The sequence below is a fragment of the Paroedura picta genome, chromosome 8 (assembly GCF_049243985.1).
Source record: "Paroedura picta isolate Pp20150507F chromosome 8, Ppicta_v3.0, whole genome shotgun sequence".
Taxonomy (NCBI): Eukaryota; Metazoa; Chordata; class Lepidosauria; order Squamata; family Gekkonidae; genus Paroedura; species Paroedura picta.
The window spans coordinates 101,128,130-101,147,037 of record NC_135376.1 but is presented as its reverse complement, the minus strand read 5'-3'; the positions used below and the strand labels follow the sequence as shown (position 1 = coordinate 101,147,037).

The window sequence follows — 18,908 nt, the reverse complement described above, 5'->3', positions numbered from 1 at the left end:
TGCCGTGGATGGATGATTTCTGTGGTGCTGCAGGCATGCTTCACAGTGTGAAAGGGGTTTTATTTCGTTTCAGTGTAAAGTCATATGAATTAATGTGGATCTGACCCTCAGATCCACGTTTTTGGGCTACTGTAGGATCCAAACATTTTGACCCATTTTAATTTTGTAGTCCAGTATCTAGTCCTGTCTTCCACATGCAATTTGATACAGGGTTTGTTAGAGCTCAGTTTTAAAAAGCGGAGGAACCATGAGGATCCGACTTTTACTTTTTCTCCTCCCAGACCACTTCCGTGGCTGTGGCGCAGTGGTGCAGAGTGCCAGACCCTCATTTGAATTCCCAGTTGTGCCATGGCAGCTCCGATGCTGACCTTGGGCCTGTCCCTCTCCCTCAGCACGGCCTACCTCACAGAGTTGTTGTGAGGGTAAAAAGGGGGGGAAGACACACATGAAGGAGCAGGACCTCGCGAGGGGGCGCTGCTTGTTCCTGGGAGCAGGGGTAGTCAACCTGTGGTCCTCCAGAGGTTCGTGGACTACAACTCCCATGAGCCCCTGCCAACAAATGCTGGCAGGGGCTCATGGGAATTGTAGTCCATGGACTTCTGGAGCACCACGGGTTGACTGCCCCTGCCTGGGAGGACGCGGGAGACGACTCTCGTGGCGGGCGCCCCCTCCAGGTTCGGCGGGGAAGGATCCGAGGCGACGCGGGCGGAGCCATCCGGCCGACAGTCCCCCGCCCACAGAGGGCGCCAAAGGCGGCGGCGGCCCCGCGTCCCTTGCAGAGGGCCGCTCTGGCCGAGGCTCGTGGCCATCGAGGACAGCGAGCGGCGGCGCAAGCGCAGTCCTCCCCGGCCGGAGGCAGCGGCGCGTCCATCTTGCGAGGGCCGCTCCGTCCGTCCGTGGGAATGGCGGTGAGTCCCCGCGGCGGGCGGAGGCTGGCGGCAGGGCGGGGATCCCCGAGGGAGGGGGGGGGAGGCGGCTGGGCCCCTCCTGGCGCTGGGGCTCCCTCCCTCCCGCCGCCCCAAAGACCGGCTTCGGCTTCCCTCGCTGCGCAGCGGTCCTGCCGGGGGCCCCTCGGCGCTCCCTGCAGCCGTGCGCGGGGCTCCCTCCGCTGGGCCGGCGGTCGGGCGGGGGAGGGCAGGAGGGCCCAAGAGCGCCCCGCAGGCCCAGGCAGAGGCCCAGCAGCAGGGGCACGCCGAGCCCTCCGACAGAAGCCCCTCTCCCCGAAGGAGCCCCCAAGCCGCTTCCCTTCCTCTCCCCACCACAGGCCCCCCGCGAGGGAGGAGGGCCCGAGAGAGCCCTGAGATTCCTGAAGGAGAAGAAGAAGAAGAAGAGTTGGTGTTTATAGGCCACTTTTCTCTACCCGAAGGAGGCTCAATGGAGTCTTATGTATTTATCGCATAGAAAGGATAGTACAGCACAATGATCTAAAGTTGAACAACCTTTCTTGAAGCCAATTTACTTAGTATTCAAAGGGGGGTTTCGCCTCTGATCATGGAGGTTCTCTAGTCACCATGGTTAATCTCTTCCATGGACCTGCCTAATCCCCTGTCAGAGGTGTCTGTGCCCGTGGCTATCACTACATCCTCTGGATGTAAATTCCACATTTTAATCACTCTTGCTGTAAAGGAGCCCACCAGTGGCCATGGGCCATGTACAGGGGCAGCAGACCTCTGAATTCCAGTGCTAGGAGGCGTCATCAGGGAAAGGCCTTAGTCTCAGTCCTGTTTTTTTTTGGCTTTTCAAGGTTACTGGCTGGCTGCTATGTGAGACAAGATACTAGACTAGCTCTTTTATGTTGCAGTTACTAAGTGCGCCTAACAACCTTTCCTTGTGTTTGAGCAGACCGTGTCCTCTGAGAAGCCCCTGCCGGAAAGCAGCCTTCAGAGGCAAGGTTCCACGGCAGTTGGAAATGACAGTTGTCCAGAGGAGGCAACAATGTCCAGACAAGGAAGCGACTCCCCTCCCAGTGAGCCTCCTGCCGGGGACCTTTGGTGGGAGGACTTTGATCCCGCGAACGAGCCGTCTACATCGTCCACAGGAGTTTCTTCCAAAGCATCAAGGAGAGCGCCGGCGCTGCTGCATATTGACCGGCAACAGATCCAGCCTGTGGGGCACTGCGCTCAGGCAGAGGAGCTCAGAGGCCTTGGAGTTGATGTGTATGACCAGGAAGTATTGGAGCAAGGTGTCCTCAAGCAGGTGGATGAGGCAATAAATGAAGCAAACAAGGCAGTCCGTATTGCTGAAGCTGAAAAGGATTATGAATCAGTCCTGGATGATCTCAGGTAAGCTGGATGAGCTGTAACTGTTTTATTTATAGGTTGAATTCAAAAATATCATGGCAGTTAGAAACGATATATGGCAGATTGGTGGTTACAGGGAGAGCATTTGCACTTAGATGGCAACAAGTTTTTGGTGTGGAGAAATGTTATCTGTATATTTCAGCCCACAGCCTAGATTGACTCAAGCTCCTGAGGGTTGACCATTGTCAGTACTTGGGTGGGAAACCAGCAAGAAAGATCAGGGTTGCTTCTCAGACAGACTGGCAGGTGATGGCAAGCCTCCTCCGGTAATCTCTTTCCCTGAACATCCCATGGTTGGGGTTGCCATGAATTGGTTGCAACTTTATGACATCCTCTTCATCTACTCCTGGCGACATATTCGAGAACTGATTTCAAAGCAAGTAGGTGTCAGTTTATTTCTGTAGGTGCTCAGAGCCAAATCATTCTCACCAACTGGTATCTCATGTGGTAACGATAGGGTGAAATCCACAAATCTCATGCTGGAGAACTTGGTGAAGCCAGTGGTTCCAATCCAGGATAATTATAGGTTAGAGTATGCAGATAAATATTCTATTTATTCTAAACTCTTCTGATAAAAGGTTCATTTTGAACATTGTGTTTTTCATACTATCTAGTATGATCCACCAGTAGACAGTTCGGGCAATCAGTTGTGAAGATGCAGGCTGTGGACCTGCGCACATGAAGTTTGTCATGGTTATCTGTGTGCCTGGTTTCTCCAGAGTTTTTACAGTAAAAAAAAAGGGGGGGGTTGACATTTTCCTTCAATATAAGTCATTCTCCCTGTTTTATGATAATGACACATGCTCAGATGTTCGTATAATGCCCTGGTATTTCCCCCACCTGTTTTATTCCCTTAAATTTTGCATCGGCTGTTGGATCGCTGTCTCATTTAAGCCATCAGTCCCCAACCCCTGGTCTGGGGACTGGAACCGGTCCGTGGATCAGTCAGTACCGGGCTTCGGCTTCTCCTCCTCCTCAGCTGCTGCCTCGGGGGCTGCCCTGCCACTCTGCCGCCAGCTCACCTTTGGTGCTTTAGGATGCTTTGGGCATTGAGCATTGAGCAGGGGGTTGGATTAGATGTCCTGTATGGCCCCTTCCAACTCTATGATTCTATGATTCTCCAGCAGCCACCATGGCTGGGGCTCCCCCTTGGAGTGGCATGGTGCAGCTGCTGCTGGCAGTGCCCCCCATTGGGCAGTGGGAAGTCAGGGGCGCCGGTGGGAAAGCGAGCAGAGCAGGGGCTCAGGCGGCAGCGACGTCCCTCACCAAAAGACTACCCCTCCCCCAGGCCTCAGTAAAATTGTCAAGCATTGACCGGTGCCCAGTGATAAAAAGGTTGGGGACCACTGATTTTAAGCCATTATGTTCTTGACTTCTCCTTACCTTTCTCTGGTCTCACTGGGCTAGAGGACTATATTTGAGTAGTGGTATCAACCCTGAGAAAATCATATATTATTGCCTGCTATAACTTACTACACAAGTTGTCCTAAATAAGTTAGAGTTTTGACTTAACATATCAATGTAGAATTAATTTAGAGTTGAATGAGAGTTCTGGTAGTTTTTCTTTTTTCTGTAATAAAGGAGTTCTAGTTCTATAAGAGAGCCTCTTGTGGCGCAGAGTGGTAAGGCAGCGATATGCTGTCTGAAGCTGTCTGCCCATGAGGTTGGGAGTTCGATCCCAGCAGCCGGCTCAAGGTTGACTCAGCCTTCCATCCTTCCGAGGTAGGTAAAATGAGTACCCAGCTTGCTGGGGGGTAAATGGTAATGACTGGGGAAGGCACTGGCAAACCACCCCGTATTGAGTCTGCCATGAAAACGCTAGAGGGCGTCACCCCAAGGGTCAGACATGACTCGGTGCTTGCACAGGGGATACCTTTACCTTTAGTTCTATAAGAGCCTCTTGTGGCGCAGAGTGGTAAGAGGCAGAAATGCTGTCTGAAGCTGTCTGCCCATGAGGTTGGGAGTTTGATCCCAGCAGCCAGCTCAAGGTTGCCTTCCATCCTTCTGAGGTCGGTAAAATACTTGCTGGGGGAAAACGGTAATGACTGGGGAAGGCACTGGCAAACCACCCCGTATTGAGTCTGCCATGAAAACGCTGGAGGGCGTCACCCCAAGGGTCAGACATGACTCGGTCCTTGCACAGGGGATACCTTTACCTTTACCTTCCTTTAGTTCTATTTGATTGTCATACCTTTGAAATTAGCTAGTTTCATGGGCTTGGTTTTTCAAGGACTTGGAAACCGGTTTCTCAGTTAGAAACTGAGTTACTATGTTTTTAATTTCAGAACATTTTATGGTGTTTGAGTTCAAACTCTTAAACCTTCTCCACAATGTTTGCGTGTCTGATGACTGAGTTTGTGTTTCAGGTCATGTACAGCATCCTTGAAACAAATCGGTACAATTATTGAACAGCTTACTCCTCATGCTGCTACCAGCAAAGATATTAACAGAAAACTAGATTCTGTGAAGCGGCAGAAATACAACAAGGTAACCGAATGTTACTGACTTTCTCTATGTGTGCATGCATATAGTACAGGGTGGCCAAACTGGCTCTCCACATGACCATGGACTGCAGTTACTATGAACCCCTGCCAGCACCATGCATCAGTGAACAATTTGGAAGCCACAGTTTGGCCATTCCTGAAAGTATATCACATTCAACCTCGTCATATCCAAGGGCATGATGTGATTCTGCAGTGTGTGCCATCCTTCTTGACTATCTTAGCCTCTTTCTTAACCCTTGGTGAAGTTCATTTTTAATATACTTTTAAGAGCCTTAGTTTGGGGGACTAGACCTTCCAGCCTAAGAACTTGAAATTGTCCAAAACTGTGTTCAACAATAGGGCCTTTGGGAAATAGAACAGCAACAACAACAAAATTCCTTGCTGTGGGAAAACTCATGTCTAAGAGCCTCTTGTGGCGCAGAGTGGTAAGGCAGCAGACATGCAGCCTGAACCTCTGCCCATGAGGCTGGGAGTTCGATCCCAGCAGCTGGCTCAAGGTTGACTCAGCCTTCCATCCTTCCGAGGTCGGTAAAATGAGTACCCAGCTTGCTGGGGGGTAAACGGTAATGACTGGGGAAGGCACTGGCAAACTACCCCGTATTGAGTCTGCCATGAAAACACTAGAGGGCGTCACCCCAAGGGTGAGACATGACTCAGTGCTTGCACAGGGGATACCTTTACCTTTACTTTTTTATGTTATACTTTTATGCTGGGACCCCATCCATGTTACATGCAGTCGTTTCCGACTTATGTGACCCTACAGATTAGTGACCTCCAAAACGTCCTATCATTCATTGAAGGCTGTGACTTCCTTGATTGAATCAATCTGTCTCCTGCTGGGTCTTACTCTTTTCCTGCTTTTTTTCCCCCTAGCATTTCTTTTCCAGTGACTTTTCCCATAATGTGACCATTTTAGCTTCTCAGGAGAGTTTTGGAATCCACTGGATTGTCTTTTTGGTGGTCCACAGCAGTGGTCCCCAACCTTTTTATCACCGGGGACCGGTCATTGCTTGACAATTTTACTGAGGCCCGGGGGGGGGGTAGTCTTTTGCTGAGGGACGTCGCTGCCGGTGCCTGAGCCCCTGCTCCACTTGCTTTCCCGCTGGCACCCCTGACTTCCCGTTGCCCGCTGGGGGCGCTGCCAGCAGTAGCTGTGCAGTGCCGCGCCAAGGGGGAGCCCCAGCCATGGCAGCCACTGGAGAGCACCAAAGGTGAGCCAGCAGCAGAGTGGCAGAGCAGCCCCTGAGGCAGCAGCCAGGGAGGACAAGGAGGAGCACCGGCCCGGTACCGACTGATCCACGGACCGGCACCGGTCCCCGGACCGGGGGTTGGGGACCACTGGTCCACAGGATTCATAAAACTCCTCCAGCATTTCAAAAGGATCACCTTTCTTTGTTGTCCAACCTTCACACTTGTACATAGGACCGGGAATACTATGGCATGAATTAATTTGATCTTGGTCGCCAGCAGCACATCCTTACAGTCAAGAATCTTTTCTGGATCTTTCATGGCAGCTCTTCCAAATCTCAATCTGGCTTGACCAGGTGTAAAAGTCAGCAGCAGAAGAGATGGAAAAAGGGCGAATGAGGATTTATATTCTGCACATTTCAGTCAGGAAGCCAGTCCTGCTTCTTAGTCCCTGCAGCATCTGGAATGCTCTCACTCAGCAACCCATCAGATGCAGTCAGTTATTCACAGTCTTATGGGCCCTCAGTATTTACCTCCTTTGATCACTGCAGTTTATTTCAGTTGAATGAATAGTAGTGGGCCTGACCCATTACACTAATCACAAAGTTTTTTTTGGCTTTCTACCAAAACTGAAATTGTCTTTCATACAGCAGTTTTGTGGTGGCATCTGCTACCCTTCCTAAAATGCCAGAGGTACCCTGCAAGTATCACAGCTGGAGCTTGGGGCTCTCTGTCAGTCCAGAAGATATATCATTGTTCTCCCCATCGCTATGTTATGACAGTTCCAGCTTGTGATACTTGCTGGATGGCAGAAGCCAGTAAGAAATGTTTGGGTCCTTTGCTAGGTTGGACAGTGATACTCCATTCAGGACATTAGTGTTTTAGACAGCCCTGGCTCTTACTCAGTTCCAACCATGAATGTAGTTTCTTTGGTAACTCTAATGACAGCCCATTATTCTAGAGAAATTTGTTAGACACATTCTGACTAGGAGTGCTATTTTTTTTAATTTGATCTTTTTCTGTTCCATTGGCCTAAAAAAAAAAGAGAGTATTTCCAAAAGATTCTGGATCCTAATGCCGGTGAAGTCTTGCCAGAGGAGCCAGACCCAGGATCTGCATGCTGCAGGGAGATCATTCCTCAAGGCACACAGATCCTGGCTGGGGCGGCTTCTCTTGCAACCTGGTTTAAGCTGTGCTGCAGAAGGAACCACACCCAGGATCTGTGTGCCTCAGATCTGCATGCTGTAGGAAGACCGCTCCTTAGGGCAGGCGGATCCTGGCTGGGGCAGCTTCTACAGCCCAGTAAGCGACGTTTTCAGAAGGAGCCATACCCAGACTTGGTGTGCTGCAAGAAGATTGCTTCCCAAGGCATGCAGATCCTGGCTGGGACAGCTTCTCGGGCAGCCCAATTTAAACTGTGTGCTCCCCCAGCACAGTCGTTCCTGGTCTTTAAAGGGGCTGCAATAGAAGCCTGATGAAGAATCGTTCCTGCCTCTCTTCTGTTTTCAGATCTATTGGCAATTCCTGAATAGATTCAGATTTTTTTTTCTGGAATTCCCTCCCCCCCCAGAAAAGAAAAGAAAACACAAATATATTTGGGGTGCTGAAATATTTTGGCATATATTTTTGGTTAAGGATATCCAAACACCTTCCTAGTTTTGGTCCTCCATGCATCGAATGACAACTGGGCCCCCTCAAGCCCCCCTCTTTCCCCTGGAATATTGTTGTGACTCTGCTTGGTGTCCTCAATCAGTGATGGAGTTTGAAAGGGCTCTTCCAGCCTATTGATGCTGTAGCTGCTTCTGTGGCCTTTGATCCTATTGATCACAGGATGCTAATTACACATCCAGTGGTGGTGTGTTAGGTTTTCAGGTGGCTCCTCTTAAGTGGCTCTGCGCATTCCTGCTGATCAGGTCTCCAATCACGCATCCTTTTTAACGTTCTCAGAAGAGCACTGTAGGTTTTGGCCCTTTGTTGTTTCTCTGCATGAGACCACAGGGGGGGTTGCCCCAAGTCACCTTCAGTGCAGTAAAAAAGCTTCTGCCCTTCTCTTTTGCATGTGGCCTCTGTGGAGCGTTTAGCAGAGGTTGGGATCTGGGTGTGGTTGAGATGACCGAGATTAATTCAAGACCAAGAGAAATGTGGAAGAGAAGCTGACTTTGCACATAGTTTGTGATTGGCGTGGGGAAAAGAACTGGGATTTACGGCATTGATGGCGGTCAGCTCCCTTTGGGCCTTGCTGGAACTCAGGGGCTTTCCGCACCGGGATCCATGTAGCAAATTGTTTGCTGAACGAAAAATCGCCATTTAAAATAGTGGAATTCGTCGTTATGCATACCTGCCTTTGTAGTGGAATCCAGTTGCGTTTCTATCGTTTCCCACAGGCTTCCGGTCTCGGCAAAAATCGCTAGCCAGGAAGCGCTATTGCCAAGCTCGTCCCGCCCCTGGCCGTCAAGCAGCCAATGGGCGGCCGTTATCATGCTCCCAAACAGCCCCTTTCCCTTTAAGAAAGGTTTTTTTAAAAAAAACACACACACACCCGTTGCAACGAATATGTGTTGATTCGTTGCAACGGAGAGACCCATCCAGCTAGCAGGTGGTGTTTGAGCTGCCGTTTCATCGTTGCCACACTCCCCCCGAGTGAACCCCCCCCCCCCCCACGGGCGCGATTTTCGGCCGAAAACAGTGTGAAAAATAAAAGGAAAATAAATCAGCAAACGGGCTTCTGTGTTGCTTGTGCTTAGTGACTGTAAACAGAGGGACTGCAGACGGGGAAGCCTCACTGGCTAAACGGAGGCTCGCTGGTGCGTTGATCTCCGCTCACTCGGAGAAAAAAAAATGGCGATCGCTTCGCCGGAAGATCAGAGGAGAGAGCCAGGGGGAGGGACTTTGTAGAAACCACAACAATGGTAACGCACAGAACTTTGCCGCTAGTGTTGCAGATTGGTTGCAGGAGTGTAGCGCTTTCCAGAGGGTGAATCCACTTTTTGGAATTTCCCTGAAAGCGCTACAACAAAGCGCTTTTTGCAGATCGGTTTCAGGAGTGTTGCAGATTGTCAACGACGTTGTGCATAACGGCAAAACTGTAGCGTTTTCAATTAGTAACCATTGTGCAATTTTGGATGAGTGTGGAAAGCCCCTCAGTATATCTGAGAGATCACTTCTGTATTCTAGCACAATCATGAAATGCAAATGTTTCTTTTCTAAATATTCATTGTTTCAGAAAAGGAACAATGAGGATCACTACCAGTATGGCGGCTTTGAACTGGTCATTCCCTGGGAATTGCATAGCAGCGCCTGTAGGCCTTCTTGATTTGCAGATGGCAGGGGGAATAAGACCACAAGCACCCTTGGCAGCCCCATTAAACGATAATTTTGAATTCACCTGGTCGGCAGTGCTGGTCTCGTACAAACAGAAGCTAATCTCCCTTTTGGGGTCCGTTTTCACGCATGGGAGAAGGGCTTTGTCATTCCCAGTGGGATGGGGACTAACAGGACACACAGGTGATGCTGCTCACTGCAGCTGAAGCACAAGAGTGGACTCTTCTGTAGAAAAAGCTGGACAGTTTTTTGGGTAAGCTAAAAACCATTTTCAGAACTGTATCTTTTCCATCCTACAGTGTAAGGGGAAGTACAGGCTATGTTGTCTTTATTGCCCACGTTTTCTGAACATAACATTTAAACCACACTTCAGTTTTTTTTTGAGGAACTTTTAAAATGCTATTTATCCAATGTAATTCAAAATATAAATATACTGAATCAAATGGAATGGGATGGGATGAAATGGAATCCAATTGAATGATCTGAAAGGTATTGGGATTTTTTTCTGGAAAGCCTTGATTTGTATGTGTCTTGAAAATTCTTATCACTGGTCTTGTGGCCCCTTAAAGAGCTTAAAAAAGCTTACTGAGACAGGTTTCCATGAGTCAGAGCCCACTTTATCAGATGTGTGAAGTGGGCAGAGAAACTTTTCCCCAGTGCTGCAACCAAACCGTGCATGTGGGGGGAGAGAATTATAAAGAAAGAAGATCAGAAGACCCAGTTTCTCAAGACAAAGTATGTTACAGACCCAATATGAAAATGGGATCCAGTCAAAGTCAAATGAGCTAAACAAAAGTGGGTGTGGACCATTCCCAACTGGTAACAAACTGGCAAAATAGGATGAACCTACCTGGCATACATAAACCTATAAAAAGGAACATTTACTTTCATAGAGAACTCTAATAATGAAGTAAGGGGCAGGCAGAACAGTCTGGAAATGTAACCTTATTTCAGTTTCCATCTTCTTGTAATACTGAATGCTCTAGGGCAGGGGTAGTCAAACTGCGGCCCTTCAGATGTCCATGGACTACAATTCCCAATGAGCCCCTGCCAGTGAACGCTGGCAGGGGCTCATGGGAATTGTAGTCCAGGGACATCTGGAGGGCCACAGTTTGGTTACCCCTGCTCTAGGGTGTGTATCGTTGAAGCCCTGTTAGATCCTGCAGCTTCCTTGGTATTCCATCTAGACTGTTTGAGACACTGCAGCTCTAAAATTGAGTACAAAGATCTCCCTTGGCTAGGGCATGCAAGGTGTTAGGAGGACTCGCCCCAATTATTGTCCTCCCCTCTGGAGTGATTCTTAACATGGTATTCTGACAGCCAGGTGCTTAATACTTACATGATGCTTGGTAAGCAAAAATCCTTGATACAGAACTGGCTTTTTTGACACATGAATGATATTATTTAATAGGGATTCTCAGGAAAAAGGCAAAGCATGTAAATGCAGTGAATAAATAAATGGGAGTTCAGCATTTTACTTTTGAGGTCATGTTCTTTAATCCACCTTCCCCAAACTTCAGCCTTTTATAGAATTCCTTGTGCCTTTCATCACTTTCCCCTTCTAGTTGATGAGAAAATAGTCTATTTTCCCAGGGAGTTCACTGATTATGACCTTTTGCCTATATTGAAGACAAACCTATTGCTTTGTTGGCTATTTTTTGTTAATGCATCAATTCCACTCAGACTGGAAACTAGCTATCAACAGCCTTTTGCCTGCCTGGGAATGCTGCTCTAGGTTAACCTCAGAGCACTGGCAAAGAGCAAATTACATATTCTGAATGTGATCATTCTCACACTAGCTACCTGTAGGATGATGAGTCATGTCATTGCATAGAAAGTAATGCAAGCAAAATCTTTAATTGTTTACGAAGTGTCAATCTTCCCATTGTGTCCAGTTTTGTTGTAGGAGCACTGAGCGTTTGAGACTCAGTAATAATCTTCAGTATTCTCATTATTCCAGGAGCAACAGTTGAAAAAGATCAGAGCAAAGCAAAAGCACCTTGAAGCTGTTCTTGGTAAAAAGACTCCTGATGGAACAAACCATGCTGGATTGGAGGAAATTGAAGGTGAATGAGAAAATAGTTCATTCTAATCATTTTAGAATATCATCATTTTAGAATAATAGTGGAGTAATCTTTGAATACCGTTTTTTTCACGTTAACGTGAACTAATGAATTTCAGTGGGTTGCCTTTTCACAGAGGAGTTTAGGAATGTTTTAATCTTGTGCACCTGCAGAATTGCTTATCTGGGTACTCTTGTGGGAATCTTCAAGAAGGAAAATAAATCTGCTCAGTTCCAATGGGATAACTGATGTTTGTTAGAATCACTAGAGCATTGTTCATAATAAATTGGAAGTGTTAATCAAATTAGCAGCAAAAAGGTTTACTTTGACAAACATTGAGTTACATCTTGGAGTGAAATGCTATCAATCAACAGTTTCAGGTTTTTTAATATGTATAATGCTAAAAATTACTCTGTACAGTACAAGAACAGTAGGAGGTTGTGGGTAGCCCTTTACAGTGCTGCTTCCCTGTCCCCCCAGTTTATTTGGAGGTGACCCCCCTGTTGGCCACCAATAGCTATATCTATATTTATTCTGCTTTAATTCCTTATAGGTGGTTTTTCTGGCTGAGATTCAGGGCAGATTACAGAACTAGGCAGTAGAGTATTCATTTGAACTGTGTAGTGAGGCTAGGTAGTGTTCTATTATACTACAGATGTAATCACATTACAAAAACGCAGTCTTGAATATTACTGCTTTGCATATTGATAGAAATGTGGAGGTCAGAGCCAATTACGTGTTTTAGGAGGTCCTGAGCAGGTTGTATCCCGGAGCCCTCTCCTTGTACTGCTCACCCAGCCCACACTCATGCCACCTTTCCCACCCACACATTCATGTGTCCCCTGCCTATGCATCTTTCCCACATCCCTTTGCAAGCCCTCCCACTACCTTTGTTCACGTGTTCTGCATGCCATTTCTCCAGTTGTGCAGGGCCATCTGTGCAGTTGGGAGTGCCACAGTAGCAATGCTGGGCACCACATGGAGCGAGAAGTGTTGGCAGCAGCAAATGCAAAAGTGTGTGGATTGGGGAGGAGGAGGTGGTAGGGCAGTGTTGGTGGACCCCACTGCAGTCCCCAGGCTCCAGCACCATAGTGCCATCCCCTGGAGCGACATGGCCAGGCACCCAAAGCTGGAAGAGTAAACAGGGACATATACAGTGGCTAGGCAGGAGGAGGGGGAGACACTACGCCAAGGCAGGCAGTTGGGAGGATGTGTGAGGTTTGCCTGAGCATGTTTCCTGCCTGATGTTGTGTGAGGTTGGGAGACCTAGGGTGTGAACCCTTTGCCTGGAGAGTTGAGCTGTTGTTTCATTTGCTGTGGCCTTCCTCCCTGCCCCCATTTTTGTTGGTTGGGTCTCAGGAGGAAGAGGCAGCAGCAGAGGATGGACCTTGAACCCATGCTTTGCTTTTTACCGCATGTTACCAAGTTAGCCTCTTGTGGCGCAGAGTGGTAAGGCAGCCGTCTGAAAGCTTTGCCCATGAGGCTGGGAGTTCAATCCCAGCATCCGGCTCAAGGTTGACTCAGCCTTCCATCCTTCCGAGGTCGGTAAAATGAGTACCCAGCTTGCTGGGGGGTAAATGGTAATGACCGGGGGAGGCACTGGCAAACCACCCCGTATTGAGTCTGCCATGAAAACGCTAGAGGGCGTCACCCCAAAGGTCAGACATGACTCGGTGCTTGCACAGGGGATACCTTTACCAAGTTAGCAAAGTTGTCACCTGTATTGCTTTTCCTGCTGCAGTGCCTTCCTCCTTTTATGCCCCAGATTCTGTCTTGAATTCAGAAATTGCTTTTCTCTTCATTTCCTGTTCTCTAGTTTTCTCAACTTCTCTGTTTTGGTCACCTATTCTTTGATTGAGTTTTAAACATGCCATCCTTATGTTTGTGCATGTGATATATTTAAAGCAAAGCTGCTCACTTGAACAACAGGGAACTTCACAATGTCATATACAATACTTTCCTTAGATGAAAAATAAATAATAGGGTCTTCGCCTTTTTATGATGAAGGCTAGATCTGTTTTGTTTTGTTTTTTGGCTCTTCTTTTAGAACCTGGCCCCTCATCCCATGGCAGCATGCTTATTCCAGCACAGGAAATGGAGTGGGAGACGCTTATTCGTACTGGTCAGATGACTCCTTTTGGAACAAAAATACCCCTGAAGGAAGAGAAGAAGCCCCGCCAAGTAATGCTCAGTGAATCATCTGATTTTGAAAAGTATTTAGCGGATCAAGCAAAGCTCTCGTTTGAAAGGAAAAGGCCGTCCTTTCAGAAGGGGGTCAAGCGGAAAGCAAGTTCCGAGAAGGCTCCCACCAGAACTCCAGTTGATTGCACCAAAGGCGAAGGGGAGAAGAGGAAGCGCCTGTCCAAAGCGGACTGTCATCTGCAGAAGCACGTGAGGAAGCTTCAGAGCCACGCACTCTCCAAGGGCAGACTTCCAAACGGCCAGAAGATACATCCACCTGAGGAGAGTGAAGGACCTGAACTGGCCAATGACGAAGAGCTTTCCAGCCCAGAGGATGAATTACTTCATATCATTGATGATACTGATAACTATCAAGGGAACCCTCTTATGTGGAGAAGGAAAAATTCATCAATGAAAGAATTTCAGAAAGAACCTGAGGAGGATGACTTTGTCTCAAGCTCTGACGAAGAAGAAGAAAGTGTTGTCAGAAAGCAGAGAATAAAGAGATGCAAAGATGATGGCGACGAAGAATACTATAAACAGAGGTTGAGGTGAGTCTAAAGCCTGTTTTTTATATTGTGGAAATAAAAAGATGGCATGAATAATGCTGCAGTCTTTTGTTAATGGCTTCCCTCCTGCCCATTGCAGCATCAACTATCCCCTGCTTAGCAGAATGTGGAATGTCCAGGTGACTTCTCTTCTGCTGCCTTTTTATATAGCAGTACTGTTGACCTCTGGGGAAGGCCCTGGCAAACCACCCCGCATTGAGTCTGCCATGAAAACGCTGGAGGGCGTCACCCCAAGGGTCAGACATGACTCGGTGCTTGCACAGGGGATACCTTTACCTTTACTGTTGACCTCCTTTGTTTAAGACATTTATTACCTGCCTTTCTTCCTGATGGAGCTCAAGGCAGCGTACAAACTGCAAATCTGGTAATGAATTCCAACAAGCAATCATTAATAAGCAATTAATTTAAAATTGGTCTCTCTTTCAGTCTAACTAATGATATGGGAGAGTTTGTAGGTTTTAGAGGAACTTCCTAAATCCAAATGCTAGTGAGCTTGACTGAAATTAAGCAAGTAGCTGGCCCAGGAACATGTTTCCAACCACTCGCAGAAGCAGTTTCTGCATCTTTCACCCAATCGGACCCAACACTGGACACAGCGTTCCATAGCCTTCCCACTCCTGGGGGTCCCGTGATCCTCAGAAGCAGAATTTCAGGGGGCTGCAGGAGGCCACAGAGAGGAAAGGTCTGTTCAATGAACTTGCTGAGTTCACAGTTCATAGGCCTTTCTAGTAGTGCTGCAGCAGGCAAAGCAATGGAAGTAGTAAAGTCAAATCTACACTCACTTTGCTTCTTTCAGACATAGAGCTTGTAAATTTAAACCTCATGATTAGTAAAACGCATACACGCACACAGCGTTAACTTGCAAATTAAGTTTTCAAAAATGCAGTCATCATTAGTTCCTCCCTTATAAAGTTGTAGAAAATTTATTTTAAGAAAATATGTACTTCAAACATGTACTTGAAGAGCTGTAATCAAGTAAGTCAAAGCTCTGAATTGTGTCAACTTTGCTGCAAAGCAACTGGATGTCTCCTCCAGGGTTTCGTGAAACTTTGGGGTTTCTTGATGGGCCCCAGAAGGTTTTCTGGAATGGGTGGGAGATAATTAATTTTCAATATATTTTTCAAATTTGTTAAACAGTTACAGGGTGATATGACTATATATGGTCATGCCACTTCTGTGGTTTCTTGAAGCCTGAAGAATGTTTCAAGGGTTTCCCAACAGTAAAAAAGTTGAGAAAGGCTGGTCTACTAGCATGTACAGTACTGTGCTGTAATAATTGTAGTATGGTGATATAATAGTGAAAGAACGGCAGGGTGGAAGGCTCAGTGACTTGGGCATTGCAGTTCACTTAAACTTTGCAAGCAGGGAAAGCCTGGATTGTAAAGGAAGCACTTGGTTAGCTTGTGAGGCTGGTTTGATATTTGTTTCTTACCAATAATATCCAGCTTGGTGTAGAGATTAAGAGTGGCAGCTTCTAATCTGTTGAGCTGGATTTAATGTCCCACTCCTCCACATGCAGCCAGCTGGGTGACCTTGGGCTCGTCATAGTCCTGATAGTGCTGTTCTCACCGAAGAATCCTTTCAGAGCTCTCCCGGCTCCACCTACCTCAAAGGTGTCTGTTGTCAGGACAGGAAGGGAAGGAGATTGTAACCCTTTTTGAGACTCCGTCTGGTAGTGAAAAACAGGGTTTAAAAAACAACTCTTCCTCCTCTTCACTTGAGCATGACAAATAACTTCAAAGATCTCAGGACAGTTGCTCTCTGCCGGTGGTCGAAAGTATCCTTAAATGGTTTACACTCATTAGCTAGGGGGCGACCCCCAGTCCATGCCCGGCATCAGATGAATTTCCACAGCCCACCCCGAAAAAAAGGTCTGTGGGTGGGGCACAGCCCTGGCTATGGGGAATACCCCACTGGAGCCCCTTTCATTTCTACAGTGAGAATCTTGCAGGTTCCCATAATGTGTCCCTCAGTCTCTGCCCTTCTGTCAACCTTGGTGCTGTTCAAGGATGGAGGAAGCACAGCAAAGGGCCCTTTGGACACAAAGAGTGAACTCTCCCTTTAGGAGGCTCAAGAAGCCTCAGCATGAGTCACCAGGGCCAGCTTGTCTGTTTCAGCCTTTGCTAGAGCAGGAGTCCTTTGGGCAAATCCAACCCCTGTGCCAGTCAAAGACAAGGTGTTCTGAAAACCAACAGAGCTGCAGCTTTTGCAACTGATGCCTGCTTTCCCCTTGTGATTGGCCAAAACACTGCAAAGTGGATCACTTTTCCAAAAACAACCTGTCCTGTGCCCTTCCAAGGAGAAAAACTGTTTGTGCTCACAGCCCTGGGTGAGGTATTAGTCAAGACAAAGAAGAAAAAGGCTATACCCTTGTGTTCCAGATGAGAGGAAAGGAAGTCAAATAAACCTATCCAGGGCTCCTACTGCTCCTTTAGCAGCTTTTACAGACAGTGTGGCTCCAGAAGCTCCAGACATTCCACTGTTCCACTCCGGGAACGAAGAAGAATTTCCCTTCAAACCCAAGCAGGCCAGCTCTCCTGCAAACAGATAAATCCCATCTCCTGGGTCCAAGGACAATGAAAAGTGTGCAAGCAATAAGGCACCTCTTGAATATTCAGGCAATAGGGCCTATTCCAGAGACTTGGAGATTTCCCACAGCCTACTCTCTCTTGTTTGTTGTGCCCAAGAGAAATATTGAAGATTTAAAACTCCTCACTACATGGGTATGGAAGAGGCACTTTCACATGAAGAACCGGCACTCCATAGTAGAGTCCTTCCAACCAGGAACTTCCTAATGTCATAGGGAGCTCAAGGAGGGATACGTATACGTACATGTACCTATTCATCCAATCCCAGAACCTTCGTTTGCTTCACCTATTTACAGCCAACATTTTCAGTTCTTGCTAGTCCAATTTTCCTTTCATCCTCACCTAGAATTTTTAGTAAGTTGATGCTCACTCTAGTAACCTCAGGTTAATGGGACTGCGTGGGTATCCTTTCTTGGATGATTTTACTATCTTAAGGGTCATCATCTTAAGACTAGAGGGACAAGGGATCTGTGTACCTTGTTGAAGGTACTAGTAAAGTATGGGTTCTTAGTGAGCCATTTAAAGATCTTGCCAACTTGTTTCAGTCTCTCATCCATCTGGGCACACCTGCAGACAGAAGCACTTGCAGTATCTTTCTCTTGAAGGAGAGAATATCCAGCATCCATAGTCTCTCATTCCCCTCACACGAGCCAGTTCTACCAACTTAATGGCCTTAGTGCAATAGCTAGGACTCATGATTTCCTACATGAGCCAGGCTGCATTCACACTTGCTGCAATGTCTCCTTTACCATACAGCATTCTGCAGTGTAGCCATAAATAAATCCTCCAAAAGAGAGTGCACACCATCAAAGCAACTAATTTCCTGGTTGCAAATAACCATGTCTGCCAGCATTTAGGGCAAGGGAGACCATCAAATATATGGATCCTCTTTTGAACCAGATGCAGCGCAATTAGAGTTAGAGCAATTCAAATGGCACTCCTGGCCTTTCATCTTCAAGGAGAGGGAGCTTACCTGCTCCTCACAAACAACAAGACAACCAAGATCTGGGTCAGTTGGTGGTGAGACATTTCCTACAGAGGAAAGCTCTTCTCTTCCTCCAGTGAGCAGAGATTCTCATGGCCTCCCGTCAAGACCGAAACCTCCAAGGTACTGCAACTTAAAGTGCACTGGCTCAACCACTAAGACATGGACTCCAATGAATGGGCACTAAGCTCCAAAGGTTTTCCAGATGACTATCCACTCGATGACGCAGCTTTTCAGCATCCCGTTACATCTTTGTCCATGATGAAAATGAAATATTGGACTTCCCATGAGGGCTTCTTCTCATTGGAAAGGGAGGGGTCTGTGATGAATGGAAGTATTCTGGGAGTAGCAAATACTAAGAAATCTTGAAAACCCTATGAGGTCGCCATAAGTCAGCTGTGACGAGGGCTCTTTCTACCATCCTGGAGATGTTTTTGCCTGTGAGCTGTTACTAGTTGAGTTTGCTTTTAATTTTCCTCCCAATGTCAGGCCATTGCTGGGTAGCATTATGTTATCCCTGAAATTCATTTGGAAAACGGCAAGTGATTTTTTTCCCTTCGAAACCTCTCAAGCTTTTTCCAAAAGGGTCTCCTGTAGAAATGAACCTTGAATGAGACCTCTAACTAAAGAAAGAAAGCCTTTCTGAGGGATATGCTAAATAATTAATAAATGTATTAATCTGTAAAATATTTCCTTTTTTATTGAACGTAGCTGTACTTTTTCCATTGATTTAGCTCAATATTAAATCATTTTTAATTCAGTGTTTTCATCAAGAGTAATTTATTTTGATTGAAAGTTTTAATATGATTCACAGCTTAAATCCATTCAGACAAGTTTTTTAATAACATTAAGATTGTAACAATTTATCCTTGCTCGAGTCATACATTTCCTTCAGTCACTAAAGTTACAATAAAAGCCTAAATGAATTTTAGAAATATCAATAATTGTAATTGCTGCCAAAACATTACATCTCCTAAAATTTCATAGCTCCAGTTATTGTGGCTGTGAAACCGCAGCTGTCCACATTGACGTTTTTATAGTAACGCTCCCCAGGTAATCTGTACCATGGGAAATGCTGCTCTGAGATAAAATGGAGCGAATTTGCTATCTAAATGTCATTTGCTCCCATTTCCATCTCATTCATTGTCAGGTTTTTTTAGTTGTTGATGAAAACAACTGGATGGGAATCGGGCAAGTCTGGTCCCCAAG

The 18,908-nt window shown here is 46.8% G+C and overlaps 1 protein-coding gene across 4 annotated transcripts in view; it reads left to right on the top strand.

Annotated features, from left to right (window-relative positions):
- The first annotated feature begins 813 nt into the window (after positions 1-813).
- The window catches only part of ERCC6 (ERCC excision repair 6, chromatin remodeling factor), a 64,460-nt gene continuing 46,365 nt past the window's right edge, over positions 814-18,908 (top strand). For all 4 annotated transcript variants that reach the window (XR_013233796.1, XR_013233795.1, XM_077351011.1 and 1 more), the window contains exons 1-5: positions 814-908; positions 1,843-2,282; positions 4,667-4,787; positions 11,274-11,379; positions 13,424-14,108. Coding sequence is in view for 2 of the 4 variants with exons in the window: in XM_077351011.1 (XP_077207126.1) it covers positions 903-908; positions 1,843-2,282; positions 4,667-4,787; positions 11,274-11,379; positions 13,424-14,108 (1,358 nt within the window). In the remaining 2 variants the exon portion in view is untranslated. The remainder of the gene's footprint in view (positions 909-1,842; positions 2,283-4,666; positions 4,788-11,273; positions 11,380-13,423; positions 14,109-18,908) is intronic.